This window comes from Pinus tabuliformis, chromosome 3_1 (assembly GCF_031772625.1).
Source record: "Pinus tabuliformis cultivar Carrire ecotype Pingquan chromosome 3_1, CPIR1, whole genome shotgun sequence".
Lineage (NCBI taxonomy): Eukaryota > Viridiplantae > Streptophyta > Pinopsida > Pinales > Pinaceae > Pinus > Pinus tabuliformis.
The window spans coordinates 173,452,458-173,476,905 of NC_142301.1; the positions used below are offsets into that span (position 1 = coordinate 173,452,458).

General features: G+C 38.1%; 1 protein-coding gene across 3 annotated transcripts in view; it reads left to right on the forward strand.

The window, feature by feature from the left end:
* LOC149186356 (uncharacterized) overlaps positions 1 to 24,448 on the forward strand; it is a 191,771-nt gene that overhangs the window by 114,951 nt on the left and 52,372 nt on the right. For all 3 annotated transcript variants that reach the window (XM_089410982.1, XM_089410981.1, XM_089410983.1), the window contains one exon: positions 21,626 to 22,615. In XM_089410982.1, the coding sequence (XP_089267108.1) occupies positions 21,626 to 22,615 (990 nt within the window). The remainder of the gene's footprint in view (positions 1 to 21,625; positions 22,616 to 24,448) is intronic.

Below are 24,448 nucleotides of genomic sequence, written 5' to 3' on the forward strand. Positions count from 1 at the left end.
TGATTTGGTCCATTCTGACAAAACCTAGTGCTTTGGTCCATATGTCTTTGATCTTTTCAAAATCCAAAGCATAGATCCATCTTTTGCGGATAATGTAGGTCTCGAGATAACCACTTTCAACTCTTACTTGCCGCTATCCTTTTTCTGTTCTCAACTTCTGGTTGGTTTGATCATTTACTTTTCGACTTGCGCTAACCATTCCTGCAACCCTTACTGATAAAAAATTAATCAAAATTTATCCAAAAACAAAGGACCCAACAAACCCCAACCACAATCCATTGACTCGCTCTCGAATCAGTTTTTTGGATGTGCACTCGGCTCTGCTTTTGGTTGCGCTACCTCTGTAGACGCTTCCTTTTCCTGTTCTGTTACTTCATCTTCTCCTTTCTTTGCTTCGTTGCCTTCAAACGAAGGACCCAACGCTGGTACTTTCTTCAGGACTTGAGCTTTAAAATCAATATACCTTGTTGTGGCGGATTTCCAAGTAGTGAGCAGTGCAACAAGTTTATCAACAAACTGAACGGTATTATCAACTGTAGGCTTCTTAGGAGGAGACATAAGGACGATCTTCCATTCACTATCAGCCTTAGAGCTAAGTTCCCTCTAATGTAAAAAATGATTTTGTGCGGGGGGGGGAGGGGGGGGAAGATCTCGCAGTACTGATTTGATGGCATGCGACTTTTCTTCCGATTGGTGGTTTTGCTTCTCCAGGGCTTTAGCTTGATTGAGGAGATTCTATTGCTGTTGGAGATTAATAGTGGCGAGTGCTTGATCAAATAGCTGTTGAGTTTATTGCCGCAATTGGTACAAAGGCTAGTTCCTTTTAGCAAGGAGACCAGGCAAATCTTGCACTTGTTGAAAGATTTCATGAGAACCATTCATGATTTGTTCAATATTCCTATGGAATGAAGATCCCTGGGCAATCTCTTGCGCAATCTGTGGGGCGAAATGATCAACTGGATCAGGGAGTGCTCTACGCAAGTCAACAACATTGCTTTGCAAATATTCATTGCTGTCGACTAGCTCTTTACAAGCAACTTCAACAAAGTTGCAATACACAGCGGGTTGACACATAAAGAAGTCCTCTTGAGCATTAGGTGTTGATTTTGGGTAGCATCGGATGTGCTCTAGCTCCAAAATTTTGTGGAGGGGCTAGAACACATGAGATCTCCAAGGCCCTGAAATCGTTTGGAGAAATTCCACCCGGATTGTATTTTATTAAAATAATTAATATTTTTAATGGGGTTCCTAAGTCTAAACTTAGGAAAATAAAAATATTAATGAGTATTAATGAAAGTATGGGTGAGAAGCTTCTAAGAGACGATGATCAAGTCTAATTTAATCTTAGCCATTGATTAGGGACTTAATCTCGGCCGTTGATTCATCAATAGGAAAAGTATAAGAGAAGACTTGAGAGTCATTTGGAGACACACCGTGAAAATACTCTATAACCCGAGGGAAATCGATTCTCAAGGAGGAGGAGTTCGATTTTAGAGGGAGAGTTGCAGGGTGAAGGAAGAGGAGGGCATCAACATCAGTCAGAGACTGAGGAGGAGGTGACGCAGAGCATAAGAGGGACAACGCAGAGGGAAGATCAGAGAGACAACACAACAAGGGACACAATCCTCATGCAGAAGTGAGGCAAAGGTGGCAGGGCTCACGCAGAAGTGACGCAGTGAACGCTGAAGGGTCTTCGAGGTGTCATAATTTCTCTAGAGCAAGGGGAAAAATTGTCTCATGTGTTTCTCTTAGAGGCATCTCTATATTCTGTAAAATCGTTCCTTGTAAAGAGATTGTTGTTGAAGAATAATAAATAAACCCTCATTTGCTGCACCAATTTTCCCGCATTGGGTTTTTTCGAGGACAATTGTCCAAAAATAACTGTGTTGATGTGATTGATTCTTGTGCTTGTATATCACTGTTATTTTCTCTATGCTATTATGTGACAACTGCAGTAGAATTTATTTTGATGTTTACTGAAGGGCTTTGTAAATAACTTATTTAAGTAGGAGAAATAAATCAGTTACTGCAATAGAATTTCAAGTTAGAAATTTTAACATTAGGCACAAATTTGGCAATGGTTGGCCATATTTGCTAGAACTTGGGACTAATATCTTCAATTTGTTTCCCTAATTGCTCCTTTTCGCCTTGCAACTGGTCTTGTTCCTCGATCATAGTGATGAGTTGCTGCTGCTGTTGCTCATAAGTAGAGAGTAGTGCATTATGGCGGTCTTCCAATTGAATGACAATAGTTTTGATAAGCTGAAATAACTGGGATGAAGACCAACTTTGAAGATCATCTGTAGACAAAGTATTAGGTATAAAGGGAACCGAGCCTGTAGGGGCTGACTACTAGCGGCATATTTTTTTGAGTGTCCGTGAGGCGACGTTTTTGGCTCTTGATTTTGTTTCTTCTTGAATTCATCCCAAATCTTGGCAATAACACTTGAGGGCAAAAGAGGAATGATATCCTGGTGTGGTGCAACTAAATGTAAAACTTCTTGGCATTGATTAGGGTCTTTGTTGTATTTTTATTTTTTGCGGGTTGGATCAACTAAAATTGTAAAATCTAAATTTTCACGAGTTTTGGCCACTTGGGCATCTTAGATCTACCCAAGATCTAATTTTATGCTTGCTAGAATTTATTGCATAACTGAGAATTTCAGGCCTGAAATTTCTGAAGCATGCACTTAATAAGGGTCAAAAATTTTGAATTTTCAGTTTCCAGCAAAATTTTACTATTTTTGGGCATTGTCTTTAGTATTGCTAGCTTGCTGATCTGTCATCTGTTTACTGCTGTTATAAACATATCAGTTCTGAAATTTGCGCTCTAAAAGTCTTAAAAATTAAAATTTTCAAGTCTCAGTGCATTTTTGTTATTTTGGGCATATTGGTCATTTATTCTTGGCATCATTAGCTTGTTGATCTGTGGTTGTTTACTGCTGTAATTAATAAATCAGATCTGAAATATCACTGAATACATCATCATAAAGTGGGCTTAACGAGTTAATTTTCATTTGCTAGTCATCAAAATTTTTTATGTTTCATGTGTTGGGCAAATTTCATGATTTGAAGTGGTTTCCTTACTGCTGTCATAACATTAACAAAGTCTGAAATTTTTGAAGTGTTATTGCTGATCTAAATTGTCATAAATCTGAAATTGGCTTATCTCATCTTGGTCTCAAAGGTTGTCTAACTTTGCACTCAAAATCTGAAGTTAATCTTGTTGATGAATAGAGTTAACTTGGGCATCTAATTTTAAATTGGCATAATATCTTGTGTTGATAATCATTGGTGGATAAGTTGATTTACTTAAGCATCTTGTGGATTGAGCTATAGTTGAATTTTGCACTTGTATCCGTTGGCATCTATCTTGTTTAAGATTGTCATCTCAATATTGTCAAGTACTCTTGTAATAAGCTGATTCTCACTAAGTATTTAAGTAACCTAACAATCTTAACTCAAGATAAATTTCACTCATCATTTTGCATTAAGTATCCTAGATCTCGCTTGAATTAATAATTTACCTCCTAGCATAAGCTAGGTTGATAGAAATATAGGGCAACTCTTTTTATCTAGCTTGAGGGGCCTCGACAACTCTTCGGTGGTTAACACGGTGACCTTGTAGTTGTCAGAGCTGTTATCCTCCACAATGTCCCAGGCTGAGAGGGGAGATCGATGAAGGTAACCACAGACCAAGCTTTCAGTTTGGTAGCTAGCCCTACCAAACCAAAGAGGGCTCTCTCTATGATCACAACTAATGATTTGATTGAAAAGGAATAGATTTTAGGCCAGGTATACTAGGCGCAGGTAGGGTTTGAAAGTTTTAGGGTTTTGGTGCTGGATAAGGGAGAAAAACCAGGTAGCTAGGTCAAAGGATCAAAGGGTTACAACAACAAAGATATAGAGGAGCAAGGTGGCAATAATTCTATGATGGATTTAGGGTTTGTCGGTGTAGTGAAGTGTTTGGAAGAAGCAAAAGGTTTTAATGAGCATGAAACATGAATTCATTAAGCAAGAATGAAAGTAACACACAATGATATTTCCATCAAAACAAAGCTTTATGCAAAGAATTCTGTTTATACACTATAAGGAAGACCATTGAAGAATTGATGAATGGAAAGAGAAGATGAATATCTTTCATATAAAACTATAACAGAGAAAATACAACATCACAAACTTATTGCACATGAATTCTTAGATAATAGCTGCAAACTGCGTCCTTTGATTTTCAGAAAATGTCCAAGTACAAGCTACAATAGTTCTCTCCTCTAATGTCTAACTTGTTCTATCATTGAGAAAATGATACATAAAGACCTAAACAACATCTCCCCACTCTCAGGGGTCGAATCCATGACTTGTGGAGTTGTTCCCCAAAGGTCTCAACCAAAACCCTAATGACTAGGGAGGTTAACAAACTCTCCCTCAATTTGAGAAACTGTTTCATTTGACCCAAAACAAGTGAAATTTGCATGTATCTACCTAATTTGACATTCATCTAGCATAATTACACCTCAATTACATCATTATGTGCTCAATTACATCATTTACATAGGTAAAAAGTCAAACTAGGTCAAATTGATGAAGAAAATCAGCCTCCTGGAAAAAGCGTAGCGTGGCTGAGGAAAAGCGCAGCATGAGATTGCAGGCCACTTTTGGAGGCCTTCTTGAACTCCAAATTGAGCTCATGATAGCTCATTGGAAATCTCTCTCTGTCTAGTTATCCATAGAGCCCTCAAGCACTGAAAATGATGAAGTATAGCTCCTCAAAAGTGACTTCTCCCAAGACTGGTCAAAAAGTGTAGTGTGGCCTCCAAAAACAGGGTAAAAAGGTGTTTTTAAGGTGGTTTTTGGCCATTTTCACCCTGTAAAAGTTGATGACTTGGGCTGCCAGGTGTCCAAAGTTGATGTAGGGGTCAAAATCTATCCAACCATGTAGAGTTTTTTCCATTTGGAGCTCTCCAGAAAAAGCACAGCATGGCCCACGCTACGCTTTTGGCAGGGTGACTGTGCCAAAAATTGCCAAATTTGACCAAAAATTTGCAAATGACCAAAATGTTCACCAAAACTTCTCAAAATTTGTGTATAAGGTCCTAATATGCTGTACTACACTATCATAGATGCATCAACCAACAAATCAAGCTTACCCTTCTCCTTTTGACTGATTAGGGTTTTGCTTAGCCTTGCTTTCATTTGTTTGACCTTTGCTCTCAAAATCAAGTTCCTTGTGTAATAATGGGTAGCCATGTGTTTTTGTAGCCTCTTGTCTCTGTTTTCCCTTTTAAGAAGCTTCTCCAAGTGGTCATTGACCTTGTCAAGCCAATATTCTTTGTCTCCACTGATTTCTTTGTCAATGAGCTTTGATGTAGGGTTGGTAGAATTGGGCATCCAACTCTTGAGTTTTGAACCATTTCTCACCAATATTCGGTATCCTTGTGGTTGCTGCTATGATGTCAGCTGATATAGTGAATGTCACCTCGTGCCATTTGCCCACCCTTGTTGTAAGGCCTCCTTTCCTTCTCCATAGTAAAATTGTGAGTGCAAACCCTAGAGGGCAAAACAGGGAAGGGAATGAGGGAAGAGGATGAAGGGGTTAGGGAGTAGGAATGGGTGTAGGAAAAATTTATGAGATGGGGAGGGATGTTAGGGAAGTGAAAAGAGTGAGGGAATAGAGCTAGGGAATTGATACATGGTCCCAGCGATGGTTGCCAAAAACGTAGCGTAGGGCTAGGTTTTAGGTATAGGAGGTTTTAGGAATGAGAGTGAGGGGTGTGAGGGTTTTAGGGAGTGTTTTTGAGTGTGAGGGAGGATAAAATGTATAGGAATAGGGTTTGTAGGCTTGCAAACATGAAAAGGAGGGCTTCCCACAAAAAACACAACGAGGTAGCTTGAGACCAATTATTTGGAATGTCTTTGGCCATAAAAATGTTGAGGAAGTGGTTGGTGATGAATGAGATCTCTTTAGCAATGAAATGGGTGAGGAAATGAGTTATGATGGTCTTTTACAGCTTGTAGAAGTCAATTTCTTTTCATAGTAGTGGGGTGGCCCACACTATGTCTTTTTCACTTTTGCTTTGGAAACTATGTAGCTTAGGAACATTCAATGCAGTTTTTAGAACATAACTTATTACATCACTTTGAAATGAATTACACTTAGAAACAAAACTTTTTGAGCAAACCCTACTCCTTCATTTCTCGGTTTATTGAATGAAATGACAGTTTTGATGACTCTAACCCTAATGACCTAATGGAGACACTGAGCGGAATGAAGACCATGGTGACATGACTAAGATGATGATAATGATTTGTTCGATGATGGCACATCCAACTGAGTGATGGCAGTGACCGGAACATGAAAATCTTGAAGGAGCAGCAATAGACCTAGACCTAAGTTGCAGGAAACGTGGCCCTAGGGGTCGTTTCCTCCCGGGAAACGAAACGAAACACGTTTCCGCGTACCGTACTGCCTGGAAACGCGTTTCCGGCCGTATGGCCACGTTTCCCGAAACGGAAACGTGGCCGTACGGCCGAAAACGCGTTTCCAGGCCATACAGCCCGCGTTTCCCAATTGAATTGTGTTTTTTTTTTTTTTTTTCTCAAATTTGTTTTTTAATTTTCTAGATGTGTGTCTAAAGTTATAAAAGTGAATTTTTGCCCTAGTGTTGACATGCAGTTCATGGTAATGTTAAATTCTTAAAGTAAAAGTGATATTCTCCTTTATTTTTCATTTTCATCCTTTTACTTAAATTTTTAACATTACCATGAAATGACTTAGGATGTTTGAGAGTGGTTTCGCCCTCATTGGATTTCATATGGAGAAAGTAGAATTTTAGATCTCACTCAAAATCCAACAGACTTATTTGTTTTTCAGGATTTCAGGATTGAGGGGGTTGCAATGTTTCCATTGGATTTTATCATGTACTAGGGTATGGAACTTCTATTTAATCAAGAGAACCAAGCCCTCTATGCAGGGGAAACTCCCAATAATCAAAATCATGTAGGGTACTAGGGTATGAAACGTGTATTTAATCAAGAGCACTAAGGTCGTTCGATTATGTAGGAGGAGACTCCCAATACAACAGTGGTCCTTCTAAAGAATGGGATGTGGATGCAGAAAATCCTGATTTGGATCTCTCTCTTGCAGCCTTATAGTCTTTATTGTACTTGTAGCCTCATATATTAATATAAATAAAGGCTGATTTTGAGATTTGGATATCTAATAAAGGTTGCTTTTGGATATTCCGATATTTTTATTTTCATTATGTGATCATTCATGAGTAAATGTGATGTAAATTAATTCTTAATGTTTAAGTGTAATAAATTATAATGTATCATTTATGCTTTATGATTGCACACACACACACACACACACACACACACACACATATATTTAAATATTATATATATATATATATATATTCGCGTTTCCCCGTTTCCAAAATTTGGGGAGGTCGCGTTTCGTATCGCTTCCCGTTTCAGAAACTCGTACCCGTTTCCCCGTTTCGTGCAACTTAGACCTAGACACATTAGCTAGTGACCCAATTTTATTCTGAAAACCTAGTGACATGATAAAATTTGACTTGAGATCCCTAACAAAACTTGGTAAAAACATATTTCATCATTGGTGACACGCAGAACTGACTGACACTAATAAGACCCACAGTCTCTGCAGCGCCGGAGGTATCGGGTGATAAGAGAACAACAAAAGGTATCGTTAATTAGGCCCAAGCTTGCCTCCTGTTGGCCTCCTCACAACCTACCTTGGAGCCCAACTTCAAAATAATTAAGGGAAGATTACACTTAGACCAGGCATATAATTCAAAACTAACCAAGATCCTTGTGCTTCACGTAGATTTTAGGACTTGCATTTCATATAGTTTAGTCAAGCATTTAAGTAGCGGGTGTCCATCCGACCATTTGGTTTCAATTTATAATAAGCAAGAATTGTGACTCCATTAAGGCACTGGTCGCATTACTTGAAAATCTAATCTAATCAATAAATCTTGCTCTAATTTAACCAAGTGTCTAGGCCACTCATCCGTGTCTCCCAGGCAAGTTGGTCCCCAACTTGTCTTCCTTCACTTCATCTCATAGGGACTACCCCCCATAGCCTATTGTTGGGAGACAACTAGAATGGAGTGGGCGGGGATCAGAGTGATAGCCCTCGCCCAGAGCGGTTGTCGTAGGTGCTTGTACAAGACTACAATCTGGGCGACAACAAGGCTCATCATCAGTAACGTCAACAATATGAGAGAGTTTGACATTAGGATTCATTTGGGCATAAGCTTAAACGAAAGCAAAGGCGTCAAAGGTGGAAGGAACAGTAACAAAGATTGTAGGTGGAGCAACAGAAATGGGACTCATAGCAACAAAGGTTATCGCTGGCGGCTTCAATGATTGACCAACAAGAGGAACAACACTAGGAACCTCTAAAGTAGAACAAACAAAACTTACCATGAAACTGACTTCGGAGTCCAGTCACGGTATTACGAATATAAAACATGCATTCCTGGAACTACTTTTGCGACATCGTCTGGAGATCCTGTTCGATATCAACTGTGCGATTTTTGGAAGATGATGGAACATCTGCAAAGGAATTATGAGGTTGCATTTTGTCAAGAAAATAAATAATCTTGCCCTCTATATGTTGGAAATTAGGAGGTTTTCAACTTATTATTAGATTTCCATTAACATGATAATTAATTGTGAATCAGACAACATTATTATTATTATGTTTCCTTTCTTCATCAAGCAATTACCATAAAAGCATGAAGATCGTAGAAGACAATAAAACACAAGATATAAGCTCCAAGCCAGGGCAAAACCCAAAAAATATCTTCTTATAGAATCAGATCAAATGAGATATCCAAGACCCATGACCACAAAAATTTCCACCTCTAGATGCCAAACCGTCCTTGCTTCCAGCGGATTCATTAGCAAGAGACCAACAACAAGAGGCAAAACAAGACAAATCTTCCACAAACCCTAGTTTCAAGAAGGAATCCTTTCTTCTAGACTTTGTCCTCCATTTCTTCTCTTCCTTTCTCCGTGATATTTAAGATCAAGAATCCATCCAAGTGTGTATACAAATGAGCTCCATCTACCCTCTATTTATATATAGATTAGAAGGGGTGTGAATAGACACGTCCATTGGGTTAGAGTTGGCTAAACATGTAGGTCGACTTGGCATCTAGAGGGGTTTCTGTCGCAAAATTTACATTTGAAAATTTCTTTTTCCTTTTTCTTTTACAATAGGTCCAAAATAGGATTTTGACTCTTTGACTCAAAAACCTAAAAGCATGAAGAACATGCTTATCTAGAAAAATAATAATTTTTTTTTCTTTTCTTTTTACATAAAATACATAATAGTACAAATTATGAAGACCGAAACTAGTTACATTCTCCAACACTCCCTCTTAACTAGGGAGGTATTCATAATTGTACACCTGGTACAAGGATATTCTCATATGAAGAGTCAGATTGGTAAGCCATATGTAAGTGTCAACATTGTATCATCCTAACTAGCATTGTCAACATAGCAAGGCCTTGACTAACAAGCTCTATCTCTTCATTAGATTAGAGCACAATGTTGGGAGGCTTTACATGGGACACCGCACTACCTCTCAAGGCACATACCCAATCTGAATGTTCACAAGGTATGTCCTTCTAGGGCTATTCTTATCTTGGATTCCCAATCCTTAAAGAATATTGGTCCTCTTTGACTGCTCTTGTGTTGGATACCCTATCCAACCCTCAAAGAGTGTCGGTCCACAAGACCACTTCCGTATCTTAGATTCCAAATCCTCAAGGAGTACCAGTCTCGGATGCTTACCTAATCCTTTGGACCCCATTCTCTCTGCATGGCCTTCAGAAGACGTGCGACTGTTAGTCTTGGCCTAGTGCATGACACATGAAGTAGAGAATCATGTCCATCATTACTACCTCTCAACTATGGAGTATGTACTAATCCCCCCACACACAAAGGGAATATATCCAAGCTCCCTCTCAACTATGGAGTTATGTACTAATGCCCCCACACACAAAGGGAATATATCCAAGCTCCCTCTCAACTAGGGGGATGTGTCCAACATCAACGACTTGTTCTTCATGGAGATAGCTGCATGATTCCTTCTTTCCTTTGTATCTCTTCCTTCAATCTAGTGAAAGGGTTCGAGGCATCGACCTTGCATTCCACTTTCCTTTCTTTATCATCAATGAAGGCATTATATTGAGCCTTATCAAACTTCAAGCCAATCATAGTTCCCTCTCAAAGTGATCTTCATTGTATGAAATTGAACTTCAAGTTATCTTCTCGCATTGCTACCTTTCAATCCCAAGATGAAAACATGTTGACTTCATAATTTCCAAATATCATATATTCAATTCATACAGTTGAACTTGCCTCAACTGTCATCATGTATTCCTGCAATATCCTTCTAGGTAGCAAAGCAATATGTTAACCAGATAACCAATAACAAAAATATTAACATTAGACTTACCTCATTATGATGGCCTTCTCATCAAGGCATTAACTTTCTTGAGTTCTTCGAGATCAACATCCTTTCGCAGAATCCATCTCCACTTGAATCTTTCTTTATGCATTCATTTTAATTAGAGTGCCCATGGATCGAGCTTGATTACCAAGCTGTAATATCTTCCTTGGAGTTGTCATTGTTAACGCCCTTTCTTTCTTCTGGATACCGTGCTTGATGTTGATCAACATCGTTATATTTATGCCATGCAATCTTGTTAGAGAGTCTTGATCTTTTTCTATACCAAAGCATGTCAAAAGCTTACTGAGGACATTTTATATCCAACTTCTTTTGCAAGATTCTTACAGATATGAACCTTTTCCTGAATAGTTACTTACAATATGCACTCCTTTGCTTTTCATACAATCTTTTAGCTATCCCTTTAGAATGAGCTTGCTTCTTGTACCTGAAAATTTGACCATCTGCATTCCTTCATCTCTTTTAATCATCAACGAACTTGTTAGCATCAATTCCTTCAAGGTCCTTACAGTTCCATCTTTCCATCATGCTCATCATGTTCAAGATGCCATTAACAAGCATAAGAACTGCTTTGCATTGCCATCCTTCTTGTCTTGCTTCCTTTATTATGTCCTGCAATGTTTACCAACAAGTACAACCAAGCACAATATACAAATACAAGAACATGATGTCAATTATGACAATCTAGGGTTTCTATGGTATCTCAGAGGGTGAACTCATAGGGTTTTTAAATACAAACCCTAGATTCCTTGATCTTATCCTTGATAAGATTTTTACTTTCACCGGAAACATCAGCGCTAGAGTTTTGATGTCACAACTTAAGGTTTATCCAATTCAACCCTCACCCACGTTACTTACAAACCTAGATATTTTAAATTCAATTGAAAAGGTTTCTATAGAGGGAATAACCAAAAAATTAGGGTTAGGGTTTTTCACTTTTCTATGGTTTTCTCCAATCCAGGTCCCATCTAGGGTTTACGAACCCTAGATATCTTGGAAAATATACAATCCCTAGCTACAAAACCCTAATTAATTTATCGACCCTGTCTCTTGACTATTTCTATTAGTGCATAAAAAATACACATTACACACCTATGACCTCCATAATTACGAGAGACTTTTGAACATTCTGTCTTAAGACCACACTGTGTCGTTTTCTTTGCTCAAAACACGTAGAGGTCAAGAGGCAGGCTAATAAGACCACTCATCACAACGGTTCCTCAGGAAAGGGTACAACACCAAGTGAAAGCGAATAATCGGCCAAGCAGATGGTGATGATGGAATGAAAAACGAAGACTCATCTTGCAGAAATAGGCTGATAAAAAGTTGCAATCACGAGGAAGAGTGGTTTCATTTTTACACAAGCTTGAAATAGAGAAAAATTGTGCTTGAGATACATTTTAATGCCCCCCAAGCATAACCTATAGAGGCACATGGTCCCCAAGCTTCGTTTGATTTGCCTAAGTAGACTACTGGTTACTAATAGGTGGATGAAATGAAAGTTCATTTACGAGATCAGGTGAAAGACTCTACTAAACATTTACGAGATCTAGTCAAAAGACTCTACTCAATTAGGGGAGGATTTGTTCATTTTTTAACGAGCTTGACACAAGAAAAGAAACTATGCTCAAGAGAGTTGTTTCATTTTTTAACGAGGTTGACACAGTAAAAGAATCATCCTCATGAGGACTTGCTTCATTTTTTAACGAGGTTGACACAGTAAAAGAACCATCCTCATAGAACCTTGCTGTGGATTCCAAGAGTGTTGAAGAAAGTGTAACTAGGTTCGGTCTTCATAAATGTAATTTTGGTCTTTGTATTTATAAAAGAAAAGAAATATTATTTTTTTGTTATTCATATCAATGAGTTTCTTACTCATTGCATAGGTCTAGAACATGTCAAAGTGCTATAGGGAAGTCAAAGAAAGAAAAGAAATGTTGAAGACCCTTAAGGGCATGTTACACCATGTATATTTATGTATGTGAGTCCAAGAAATACCTCCAAGCCAAGTCACAAGCCTCCTCCATGCAACGACATCACAAAAGGAAGCAATGTGAAGCATAGAAGTCAAGTCGGCCTAAAGAAGGAGCAAACCTCTATATATAAGGGTCATTCCACCCCTCCAAAGCAACGCAATTCACCTCTGAAATCAGCGAAGGAAAAGGACAAGTATAGGGTATGAAAAAGGACGAAGAAGGAGCCTCTAGTGAAGCGAAGAAGTAAGGAAGAAAACCGAAGTTAATAGGGATGTCTTAGGGCCTATTACAGTCAATGTCACATGGTTCGGGTTCGAATTCGAATTCGATTACAATTAAGTTTGATTCGAGTTCGAATTTTTAGATGAGGTTTGTATGAGGTTCGCCATTAGGTTCGTTCATGTATATAATTTAAATATATATATATATATATATATATATATATATATATATATAAAATAATTAAAATTACATAAATCTTTTATATTCATTTATAATTAATATATATTTATAATTTTAATCATATACTATATCAATAAATTTATAATTTTAAATTCCAACGCGCTGCGTCATTAAACCTATAAGTAGGCTTAAAATCATAACTAACAAAACCGATTCGGAAAAGCACGCATTGTGGAATAACGTATGGTCTAATTAATGCTAAATTTTACTACAAATTTTGGTTCAGCTGTTTTATCTTATCGTGCTTAAGATTCATACAACGAAGAATTTGTTTACGTTCTTTCTTTTTCTTGAAAGGAAAGCTTCCATGGACACGTACATTTTTTTAATAATTTCTCTCAAGAACTGAATCAACTAAATAAAGAATCGGCATATCAAGGCGATGACGGACTCAAATGCCCATAATTTAACTTCTAAAAAAAGTGTCAGGTGAGAAATGTCCTAGCAGGACTCGATCCCTTGCAGCAGAGGTGCGAAGCCATCCTTCGTTAAAATGTTTCAGTAAACAAGGCCGACAGAAGGCTCGCCGACTTGCACTTTCTGTCCCTCTTTGATCTTCACCACAAAATTCTGAGTCTCCTCCATACTTCAAGAAGCGATCTCCCTGCTCCTTCGCGTCTGCTATCTATTAAATTTTTGCTTAGAAATTGTGGAGCCACGGGAACACTATCTGTAACCTCAACACAATAGGAACTAAGATAAAGTCGAACCTTCTCGAACCTAAACAAACTTTAATTTTTTTTTTGAAATTCGCTGAATTTCGGACCTCAATGTTTAGGTTCGACGAACCCTGTGACACTGATTACAGTCACACATGCGAAGAAAAGGAGGCTCTCTCTGCTATCATAACAACCCTCCTATTACAATCATAAATGTTCGTTGGTTGGGCTAAGAAAGGAGTGCCTATTAAGCCTGTCACTCAAGTGAAGAAGAAGACCACACAAGCGAAGGAAGGAGAGCAATCTAGCATTAGTTTCTTGAAGGAATCCCCTCACACGTGCGAAGAAATAGGGCCACATTGCTGTTACATCGGACCTACAACTATATCTCAAGGAAGAGCTCGATTGTAAGAGGGATAAGGTACTCTTTATTAGGGAAGGAGTCTACTAAGGAACACTGCAAAATATCTCTTCTAATGCAAGCATAACTAGGGTTGCTACCTGTTGCCTCAAGAAGAACGAAGTGCTGGAAGGAGGAGGACGTAGTGCCGGTAAAAGAAGTACAAAGGTTTGACTTGTGCTTGGAGGATCTTCTTGTCAAGGGTCTAGGGTTTGGCATTTATCAATAGAAGCTTCAATAAGAGAAATTTCAAGAAGGGTTTTCCTCTCTAAGAGAGAGAGGTTTTGCCTTGGCTGAGAGCCAACATCTTGTGTTCTTGTCTCTTGTATTTTGGTAACTGTTTGATGAAGTAAGAGAACATACACTAATAATAATAAGAAGAAGATTGTGTTAGCAAGAAAAGTAAAAGTACTTCACAAATTGTTATCATTGCTAGAAGAATCTCATTATAACTCAGGTGCCCTAGATTCTTCAACATGGTATCAGAGCTAAGGTGACACATCAAGGAAGGGCATCTCAAGAACACATACAAGGTTGAAGCATCAACTCTACAAGCTAAGGGTTTCAAATCCATCAAGGACAAGGAGGTCTATCATCTACTCTTCTAGATCCATCAAGGAAGACTACAAAGCAAGAAGAAGAGCCTTTCATATAAAGGCACCTACAAGAAGATCCATTAAAAGAAGAATCTACATCAAGTTACATCATCTTCAAGAAAAGAAAAGCACTCCAATTCAAAGAAGTCTTCATCACCAAGCAATGTCTTTGAAGGAAGCAATTTGAAGATCACCAAGATCCAAGAAGGCAAATCATCAAATCTTCAAGGAAGGAGCAAGACTTCCTCATCATCAACACTATCAAGTAAGTACTTGTATGTCCTCTTCTGAACATATCACAATGTCTTTTTGCAAGGAAAGCAACAAATTGGTTGGGATTGCTAATTTCCTTGCATGGAAAAAGAGGATTGATTTACTTCTCAAGGAGAATGAACTTCTAGAACACATCAAAGGGAGTATCACTGTCCCTGCTAAGGAACAAACTCAAGCCCTAGCAAAATATAATAAGGATGAAACAAGGGCTCAAAGGATTCTAATAGAATCCATCAAGGACTCTCTCATTCCTTATGTTTCCAAACTTGAAACATCGAAATAAATCTATGATAAATTGATAGAGCTATTCTCAATTAGTACAGTTGGAGAAGTGAGATCATTATGCAATGAGTTGTCTAAGATGAAGATATCCAAGGAAGGAATAACTCCCTACTTCATGAAAATCTCTGATATGAGAGATCAACTACAAGAGCTAGGAGAAGTCATGTCTGACAGAGAAATGACAACTGTAGTACTCAATGCTCTACCTGAGGATTGGGGCAACTTCACATCAAGTATATATGCCAAGAAGGAAGCTACCCCACTAAATGAACTTTGGTCTCTGTGCAAAATTGAGGAGACTAGACTCAGATGATGTGGGATCAAAGGAACAAGCATTTGCTGTCATGGCCAAGAGAAAAGGAAAGTTTGGCAAGTTTGGTCCATGAAGGATAGGTAACAAAGATATGTCCAAAGTCCAATGCTTTGGCTGCCAAGAATATGGACACTACAAAAGGGATTGTCCCAAGTTTAAGAAGGACAACAATAAGAGGAAAAGAGAAGAATCTCACATTACTCAAGAAGTGAAAGAAGAAGAGAAGAAGCAGAAAAAGGAGGACCCTCCAGATCTATACTATGACTAAGTCAACTTCTTTACATAAGTCTTCTTTCAAAGTTTTGGGTATCATAGGGACATGTAGAAGTAGGATAGAATGCATGGTTTAGGAAAAATGGCATCTTCAGGAATATAGGAGCATAATGTAGAGATAGCTTAGATAAAGATATTCATGTAGAAAGGATGTAGCTATTGAATGACCTCATCAATGCAGAAAGGAAATGATCATGATAAAATCTTAGAAAGCCACTATCATCAACAAAGAAGAAGCATTTGCAGGATGAGGACTACTAAGATCCTCCGGTGGAATCTTCAATAGAAGATTCATAACTTTCAGAAAAAGCAGATGTCTCGATAGGAATTCCACTCATGGGATTCAAGAAAGAATGATATGTAGGCAAGAAAAAATGAAGCAAAACAAAGAGGAAATCTCAAAAAGCTATCAAAAGAAGCAAAGATGATCAAGGAAATAGTCAAGATGAGGTATGTATTCATCTATGTTTTTAGTTTAAAAGTCATGTCATCATATATATTAATGAAATTATGAACATGAGTGATGGCTCTAAAAACATGGTTAGGAATAGGGTTGTCTTAGGGCCTATTACAGTGGCACGTGCCAAGAAAAGGAGGTTCTCTCTGTTGTCATAACAACCCTCCTATTACAGTCATAAAAGTTCGTTGGTTGGGCTAAGAAAGGAGTGCCTATTATGCCTCTCACTCAAGCGAATAAGAAGACCACACAAACGAAGGAAGGAGAGTAATCTAGCATCAGTTTCTTGAAGGAATCCCCTCACACGTGCAAAGAAATAGGGTCACACTATTGTTACATCAGAACTACAACTATATCTCAAGGAAGAGCTCGATTGTAAGAGGGATAAGGTACTCTTCATAAGGGAAGGAGTCTACTAAGGAACAAAGAAAAATATCTCTTCTAGTGCAAGCATAACTAGGGCTGCTATTAGTTGCCGGAAGAAGAACAAAGTGCCGGAAGAAGGAGGACGAAGTGCCGGAAGAAGGAGGACGAAGTGCCGGAAGAAGAAGGACAAAGGCTTGACTTGTGCTTGGAGGATCTTCTTGTCAAGGGTCTAGGGTTTGGAATTTATCAATAGAAGCTTCAATAAGAGAAATTTCAAGAAGGGTTTTCCTCTCTAAGAGAGAGAGGTTTTGCCCTGGCTGAGAGCCAACATCTTGTGTTCTTGTATTTTGGTAACTGTTTGATGAAGTAAGAGAACATACACTAATAATAATAAGAAGAAGATTGTGTTAGCAAGAAAAGTAAAAGCACTTCATAAATTGTTATCATTGCTAGAAGAATCTCATTATAACTTTGGTGCCCTAGATTTTTCAACAAAGAGGACAATGCTTTGGAAGGAATACATGCCAAGGGATACATGTCGATCATGGCTTCCAAGAGGTCTTCATCAAAAGGAAGAATAGTTCTCTAGAAGGAACACATGTCAATGGACTCAATAGGAATAAGAAAATTGGGTTCAAATGTCCCCATTGAAGGGTTCACCATGTCACCTACTAGATGTAAGTCAAAAGAAGATGAGCATATAGTGAGAGGCTCATTTCTATCGGTAAGTGAATGCATGGGACTAGTTGCCACATAATTAACTTGTGGTGGGGTAGATACCACTTCCATATAAGGAACATTCAGGGATGTTGGATGGTTGGTAGTCGAATCAAGAGCAATGAACAAAAGCTCGTCAATAGTCACAATGTTTCCATTGTGAGGGAAAGACATCACACGAAAGAGTGTGGACATGATAGCTTTCATGGCATAGACATAGTCTCACCCAAGGAGCAAATTGAAATCCAAGGGGCCTTGGATTACCATAACATCAATACAAACAATTTTACCTTCCAAGGTAATGGGTAACTTAGGAAGGATCCCTAAATGTTTGCTGATGGTTCTATTAAAAGCTAACAGATTCTATGTAATAGACACAAGCTGAGGGGAACCCAAAGCTTGCCAAGCGATTGAGGATATAATACTAACAGAAGCACCTTCATCTACATTTGTGTGTCACACATTTTTACCATAAGCCTTCACAATGATTTGGGAGGGGGTGGAAGAAGGGAGACGAAGCTCTGTCAGTCTATTCTAATCAAAGGAAATAACCTCAGTACTTGTAGGGGGTTCCGTAGAAACGGGTGAAATGCCCCCTTGTGCGGTGGAATTTGAAGTAACAAAAAGAACCTGAGTGGTATTAACTTCACTCTCTAAAGGGAGAGTGGGATTGACCAAAGATGGAATCAATTCGACCACTTGATCAACCAATGGTTCATCAACCTGAATGATATGGGTTTCACTCTCCAATGGAAGAGTGGGATTGATTGTACTTGGAATTAGATCAATCACTTCGTCAACTGACGATAGGTTGGGAGAAAGCTTACGATAACCAGTTGGAGGTTGTTGTTGAGAAACACTAGGGTTTGCCAACAATTTTGAGGCTTCATCCATGTGAGGGCAAAGGTGAGTTTGATGACTCCATTCGCATAACCTACAAGGGAGCCTGACTTTCCCTTTTTCCCCTTTCTTTTTGGAACCTTGATGGATCAACAGTAAATTGATGATAGTCCTCAAACCATACTTTCAAGACCTTAGGAATACCAGGACAATTGATAAGGAAGTGGTCACCTTTACAAAGATTGCAAGGGTATTTGGGCTTGCGATAAATGTTGGAGGTTTCATTATCAACCGTCACAGTAATGGTTGGTTGATTTACTCCTTTCTTATCTCGCTTCTTCTTCTTCATCCCTTTCTTCTTCTTCTTATGCACCTGGTTACTCGCATCAAGGCTTTTACCAAGCGAAGAAGAAGAAAGGGAGGAAGACATGTTGGGCAAAGAAGGTAAAGGATTAACATGAGGTAAAAGATCCGGTTGAGGTGAAGTAATTTGGGTATTTGAAACCAATGAGGTTGAAAACAACCATACTGGTAAAACTATCGCGAATCCAGGAAGACACAATGTAACCATATAAGGAGGACCAACATTTCAAAAAACAAGGAAAATGACTAGGATCCCCATTAAATGGGGTTCCTTGATTGGTAAATTTCGGAACTGTTGCCATCAGATTCAACCGTAAGTCTATTGAAAAGTGAATTTTAGTTAAAAATTTAACAATCTTAACAATCCAAATTCACAATCCACACCTAAGGTCTACAAAAAGTAAAACAAGAAAATAACACATGCTAATAAATCTAAGGAGTCAAACCATGCAAACAACCTTTTCACAGCGAAATCACTAGTTGGTGATGAAACCCAACGTCGCAGAGATAAATGTGAAAAGTGGATAGAGATAGAGTAGGGCGAATCAGTTATGTTGACAACTTGCTTAATGGCCACAATATGGTGCAAGTAACTTCACTTATGCCATCTCGAGTGAAGAATACCCTCCAAAAAGGTCCAAGTGAGTTTAGTCAATGTTTGTTCCAGGTACAGCTGGGACTTCTCCAGTATGGTCGCCAATTTGTTATGGCAGACGAATCGTTCTTGCAGACAAGAACGTTCTCCCTACATTCAAAGACAAGTCTTGAAACAAACAAGAAAGTAACTGTAAACTTTCCTTAGTCTATAACTGAGGCATGATATATAAAATGTGCAAGACCTCCTTAGTCTATAACTGAGGCATGATATATAAAATATGCAAGACCTCTTACCTTTCTATGAAATGCTTGTAGATGTCCCTTGAATGCTTTCAAAAGCCCTTCTTTGTTGCTTCAAGAGAAGATCTGCATAGACAAAACCAGACAAAGAGTAAAAGCATAACATAGATAAAGATTGAAAAACAACATATGTAGAAATTGCAACATAGCATATATCATAGCATGAATTCAATACCTCAATTACAAACTATGCAAAAGATCAAGGAGCTTTGCAATGAGCATCATAACAAGTGCAAATAGGAAAGAAACAATTGCTTGTATTAATCTTGAATAAGAAGGAGCAATACAATCTTAGCCTTGATGTTGCAAGCCTCTTCCCAATAGTCTCCAATCCTTCCTTCAGTGATAAGCTTCCAGGCCCAATCCAACAGTATAAGTTTACATTCAAAAAGTCTCCCTCACCCTTTGGTCTGTGTTGAATTTATAGGCCAAGAGGAGGAGGTTTGAGATCCTCTTCTCAAGGGATGAGCTCCATAAAGGGAGGGAGTTTCATTCATGAACCAAAGGATGACGCCCAAGTATGTAGAGGCTTGAGGCCTTCAGTTGGGAAATATTCCTCCAACAAAGCTTCTAGAAATTGCTTTTTATTTTTTACCTATGTTAATAGTTTTGCGCACTTTTCAGTGGAGATAGAGCGCAGGATTGCATAGACCATAATGGTCATAACTGTTTTTGCACAGGTAGTGGCTAGGACAAGTGCGCAAGTACTTGGAAACAGGGTTTAAAGCAATGTAATCTAGGATTCTTGTTATCTTTGGGATTGACACAATTTTGCTTCCAAGATTGCATGGGATTGCTTCAGAGCAATTCATTGGATTGGCGGTCATTTGCCTAATGGTGACAAAATGACGTGTATCAATTAGACAAGGCCTCAAAGTGATTACATTATATATTGATAAGAGCTCAACATGTCACTTATGGGAATTGAACCTGGGTGGGGAGGATAGCAACATTCCTCCCAACCATCCAATATATATCTATATATATATATATATATATATATATATATAGCAAACTATAAGATTTTTACTGGAATTGCATTCAATGAAAATATTCACCATTCTGAGCGATGACTCGAATTACTAAAATGTGAGAGGAGTCAGGACATAGTTAGCAGATATATCATCGTCGACGAAGGGAGAATGAAAATTGTGCCTTCTTTACAAGGTTCAATCATTTTTAATTTTTATAGACAAAGTAAAACTCAACGCAAAGAAAGATGATGTGCCAAAAAGGGCCAGAGACATATCTAAGTAAATTAAAGGTCTCAGTACGATAAATTGCGTCCTAGACCAATGAGAAACTCCTCAAAACATCCTGTGAATGTGGCTGGTGCAGTAGTGTGCACATGTCTTTGTGGGCTTCAGTGTGGATTGTGTGACAATGTCAGGGATTTTCCTATAGTTTCTGGTTTGAAGGTCTTCCTGTAATTTGGGTCAGATATCAAATCTGACTTATTTCTATCAATGGGTTTGGTTAATTGATTATCTTTATTTGTACTGAAGTTTGTTTCTCCATGTTTCTAAAATATTCATTATAGATTTGTTTATTTTAAATTGGACACGGATGTTGTGTTATTAGACAAGCAGTTTTTAGTAGGTTCTTAAGAATTCTCGTATCATTAACTTGAACAATTATTGAGTTGTCGATCTTTGTAGTTATTTGTAAGAATGTTTTTCTTGTTTACTAAGTTATAAATGTTTTAAAACTCTTTGGTTGTTCAAAGTATTTGTAACAACAAAAACAAGTGTTTTTCTTGTAAGTTATAAATGGTTTAAAACTTTTTGGTTGTTCGAAGTATTTGTAACAACACTCCTTGTTTTTGGCACCTTTTCCCATTGTCAATCATTTTCTGAAGTACTAGATTCAAAATTTTATATTTTCAGTTCTTCTCTTCACTGGATTAGGAGTGTTGAGGATCTAATCCCTAATCTTTTAGCAGAGATGTCTTTTATAGTACTTTCTACACACTGTAAGCGTAACTTTCCAAAAAAGTAAAAAAGGGAAAGAATTGTTTGTTATTTCCAGTGACAAAATATTGGTCATTTATATAGACTAATATACTTGTTTTCCAGATATTGTAATCATTTATTTAATTTATTTACATTGTGTTTATTGAATATTCACTCCAATGCCTCACCTGTAAAAGGTCGAATGAATATCTTTATAACCTGTGGTGATTTCACTAGTTGAATTCTGAACTGGGCAAAGAGCTATTCTGACATAGTATTTGGATACAGTTTCTTGATGTGATGTTACAGAGAGTAAAAGAAGAAGAACGTCTTCGTCTTGCTTCGGGGCTTCCTGCACACAGTTCCAGTAATCTCCTGAGAAAATGTGGATGGAATCAGCTAGATAGTCACTATCATGAAAACCTTGTGAATCCGGTGTCAAATTTCCTTGCTGAAGATGGTTCTTTTGAGAAAAGTTTTCCTCTTTTAAGCTATGGTCAAATTGAAGATAATACTTTGGAAAATTTGAATTTGGATTGCTCCTATCCCAGCATAAAAACTGGAAAAGATTCGAGCAGATCACCACCACCTCAGACTGTAATTCCAAAGGCAGATCCAGATGCTGCAAAGTGTGATTTTTCCTTGGACAATCTTACTATTAAAGAACTTCATGAAACTTTCAAGGCAACATTTGGGCGAGAAACCTCTGTTAAAGATAAACAGTGGCTGAAGCGGCGTATTTCAATAGGGACAAATGTGAGTAAGAAGACAAATAAGAAAGAAAAGATAAATTCAAGGTCTGGGAAGAGTCTTGTTCAACAATTTCCCGATGATTCTGATAACGTACAGGTGATTAAGAGTGAAGTGGTAGTAGATGGTTCTGTAGAGGCGGTAGCCAGGAAAAGACCTCTTGGCAGGGATTCTTCCACCACTTTGTTTACAGATTTTGTCCCAAAAACAGAGTTTGAATTGTCAAATGATGAAGTTCCACTTGGAGAGGAGACTGTAGGCAAGCGGATGCGAAAACCGACTCGGAGGTACATTGAAGAGTTGTCAGATGTAGATTCCAGACTGAATAGTGGAAAGCCTACAGTTGTTGAGAGAGATTCAGACCAAGGATACACACCAGTAAAGTCTCATGCTAGACCTTACTGGAATGAATTTGAGAGAATGGCATTGGTGTTTAGGCAGGATTCTCTTGGCGGCTGTGGTATCCAAGTTCCATTTGTCCTTAGAGTACGGAGAGGGCGCCCCAGGAAGAATTGCAGTTCACTTCTGGTATGTGTTTCTGGTTTGAGCTCCTGCTTTACGACCTAGACAGAATAGTTTGAAGGAAAACTGAATCACAGCATTATTAAATTGTAATTGCTGAATTTCTATTTATTTCTTTTGTACCTTTCATAATCAATGCTGGTAATGGATGGAGTTACTGTATTCCTTCTTGTTGCTTCTGATAACCGTTTTTTGTTTCCACATGGTTAAACTATAGAATGAGAAGGTTGGGAGTATATTTATACCTTCAAAACAAATTTTCACATTTTACTTTCAGATAACACTTCTTTGCATCTTTTGTAGTATGTGGGTTTTGCAAGTTATATTTTGAACCTGGAGACAATGCAGTATTCAACTTTATGTATATCCGAAATGTTGTGCATGTTTGGCCAATCTAGTCATGTTATATAGTTGTAGAATTGCTTCTAGAGTAGACACAATTCTGCTAGCTATGGCGGCATGCACATGTCAAAGGACAGGCATTGCTAACCTTTGAATTGGTTTTAAGGACAGCCATTGCTGGTATTCACATTAAAATTATTACAGTATGTTATAAACTTTTGTATAGTGTGGAGTTGAAAAGCCTTCTAAAAAATAAGCCTATTGAAACATTGCCACTTTCTAAATTCTTACACCATTGACATTTCAGATGCCGTTTTTTAAATAAGAGAAATTTTTATAAAGATTCAGAAACATTACAAAGCTTGAATTAGACAAATGAAGCAATTGTCCATCATATTCATTATGTTAGGTGATTTTACAGCTTTTCCTTTTGCTTTTACATTTATGTCTACATCTAATTCTGCCTCCATTAAACTAGTATTTTTTTATCTCCTTCAAAATCTTGGTGCCATCAAGGAAACCTACCAAGCTAGAGCAAATACATGAACAAACTTTAGAGAAAGGGTTTGACAAATGTTGAAATTTGATGTTCTATGCTGAAAGAATTACTTATTATGAATCTTCTTTCTGGTGCAATATCAGTTAAGCATATGCACAATAGAAAACATCCAAGAACACAATGAGACACATATAATTTAGGTCCAATGACCAGGGCAAAACCCATGAGGGGAAAACCCAACCAGATTCTTCTTCTATTAGAAATCAATTGTTCAACAGAGAAACATAATACAATGAGATATCAAGAGAATACGTAAGTTCACCCAAATCTGAACTAGGTGTAGCAAGACGATCTCTGGCAGCAGCCGCTGATGCAAACACTGAATCACTTTGGCTCACCAAGTTCTGCTTTTACTCTTCGAGTCTCTCTCTCTCTCAATCCTTCTCTAGTCTCTCCAACTCTCTCTTTCACAAGTTTGAATTCTCCTTTCACAATGCACAAGTAAGGAGTGAAGATATGAGACACATATATATAGGAGGAGCAACGAGTTCATGTCATAAAGGAGGAGTAACTCACATGCCTTGAGGAAGAGTAACATATGCCAATTTAGGGAGAGGTATGAATGCCTTGTAACTCATGCCATAAAGGAGAGAGGTACGCATGCCTTGTAACTCATGCCATAAAGGAGAGAGGTACGCATGCCTTGTAACTCATGCCATAAAAGGAGAGAGGTACGCATGCCTTGTAACTCATGCCATAAAGGAGAGAGGTACGCATGTCTTGTAACTCATGCCTTAAAGGAGAGAGTGTAACATACACATTGAAGAGTGCATAAGAGGAATCTTTTATGACAAATATTTAATGAGGTAAGCGAGTGTAAGAGGAGTGCAACAAATCCATTAAGATAGAGAGAGTAACGCTTCATTAAGGTGAGAGAGAGTTACGAGTGCCATCAAAGAGAGAGAGAAAGGTGCGAAGTGGCATGATTGAGTGCCAAG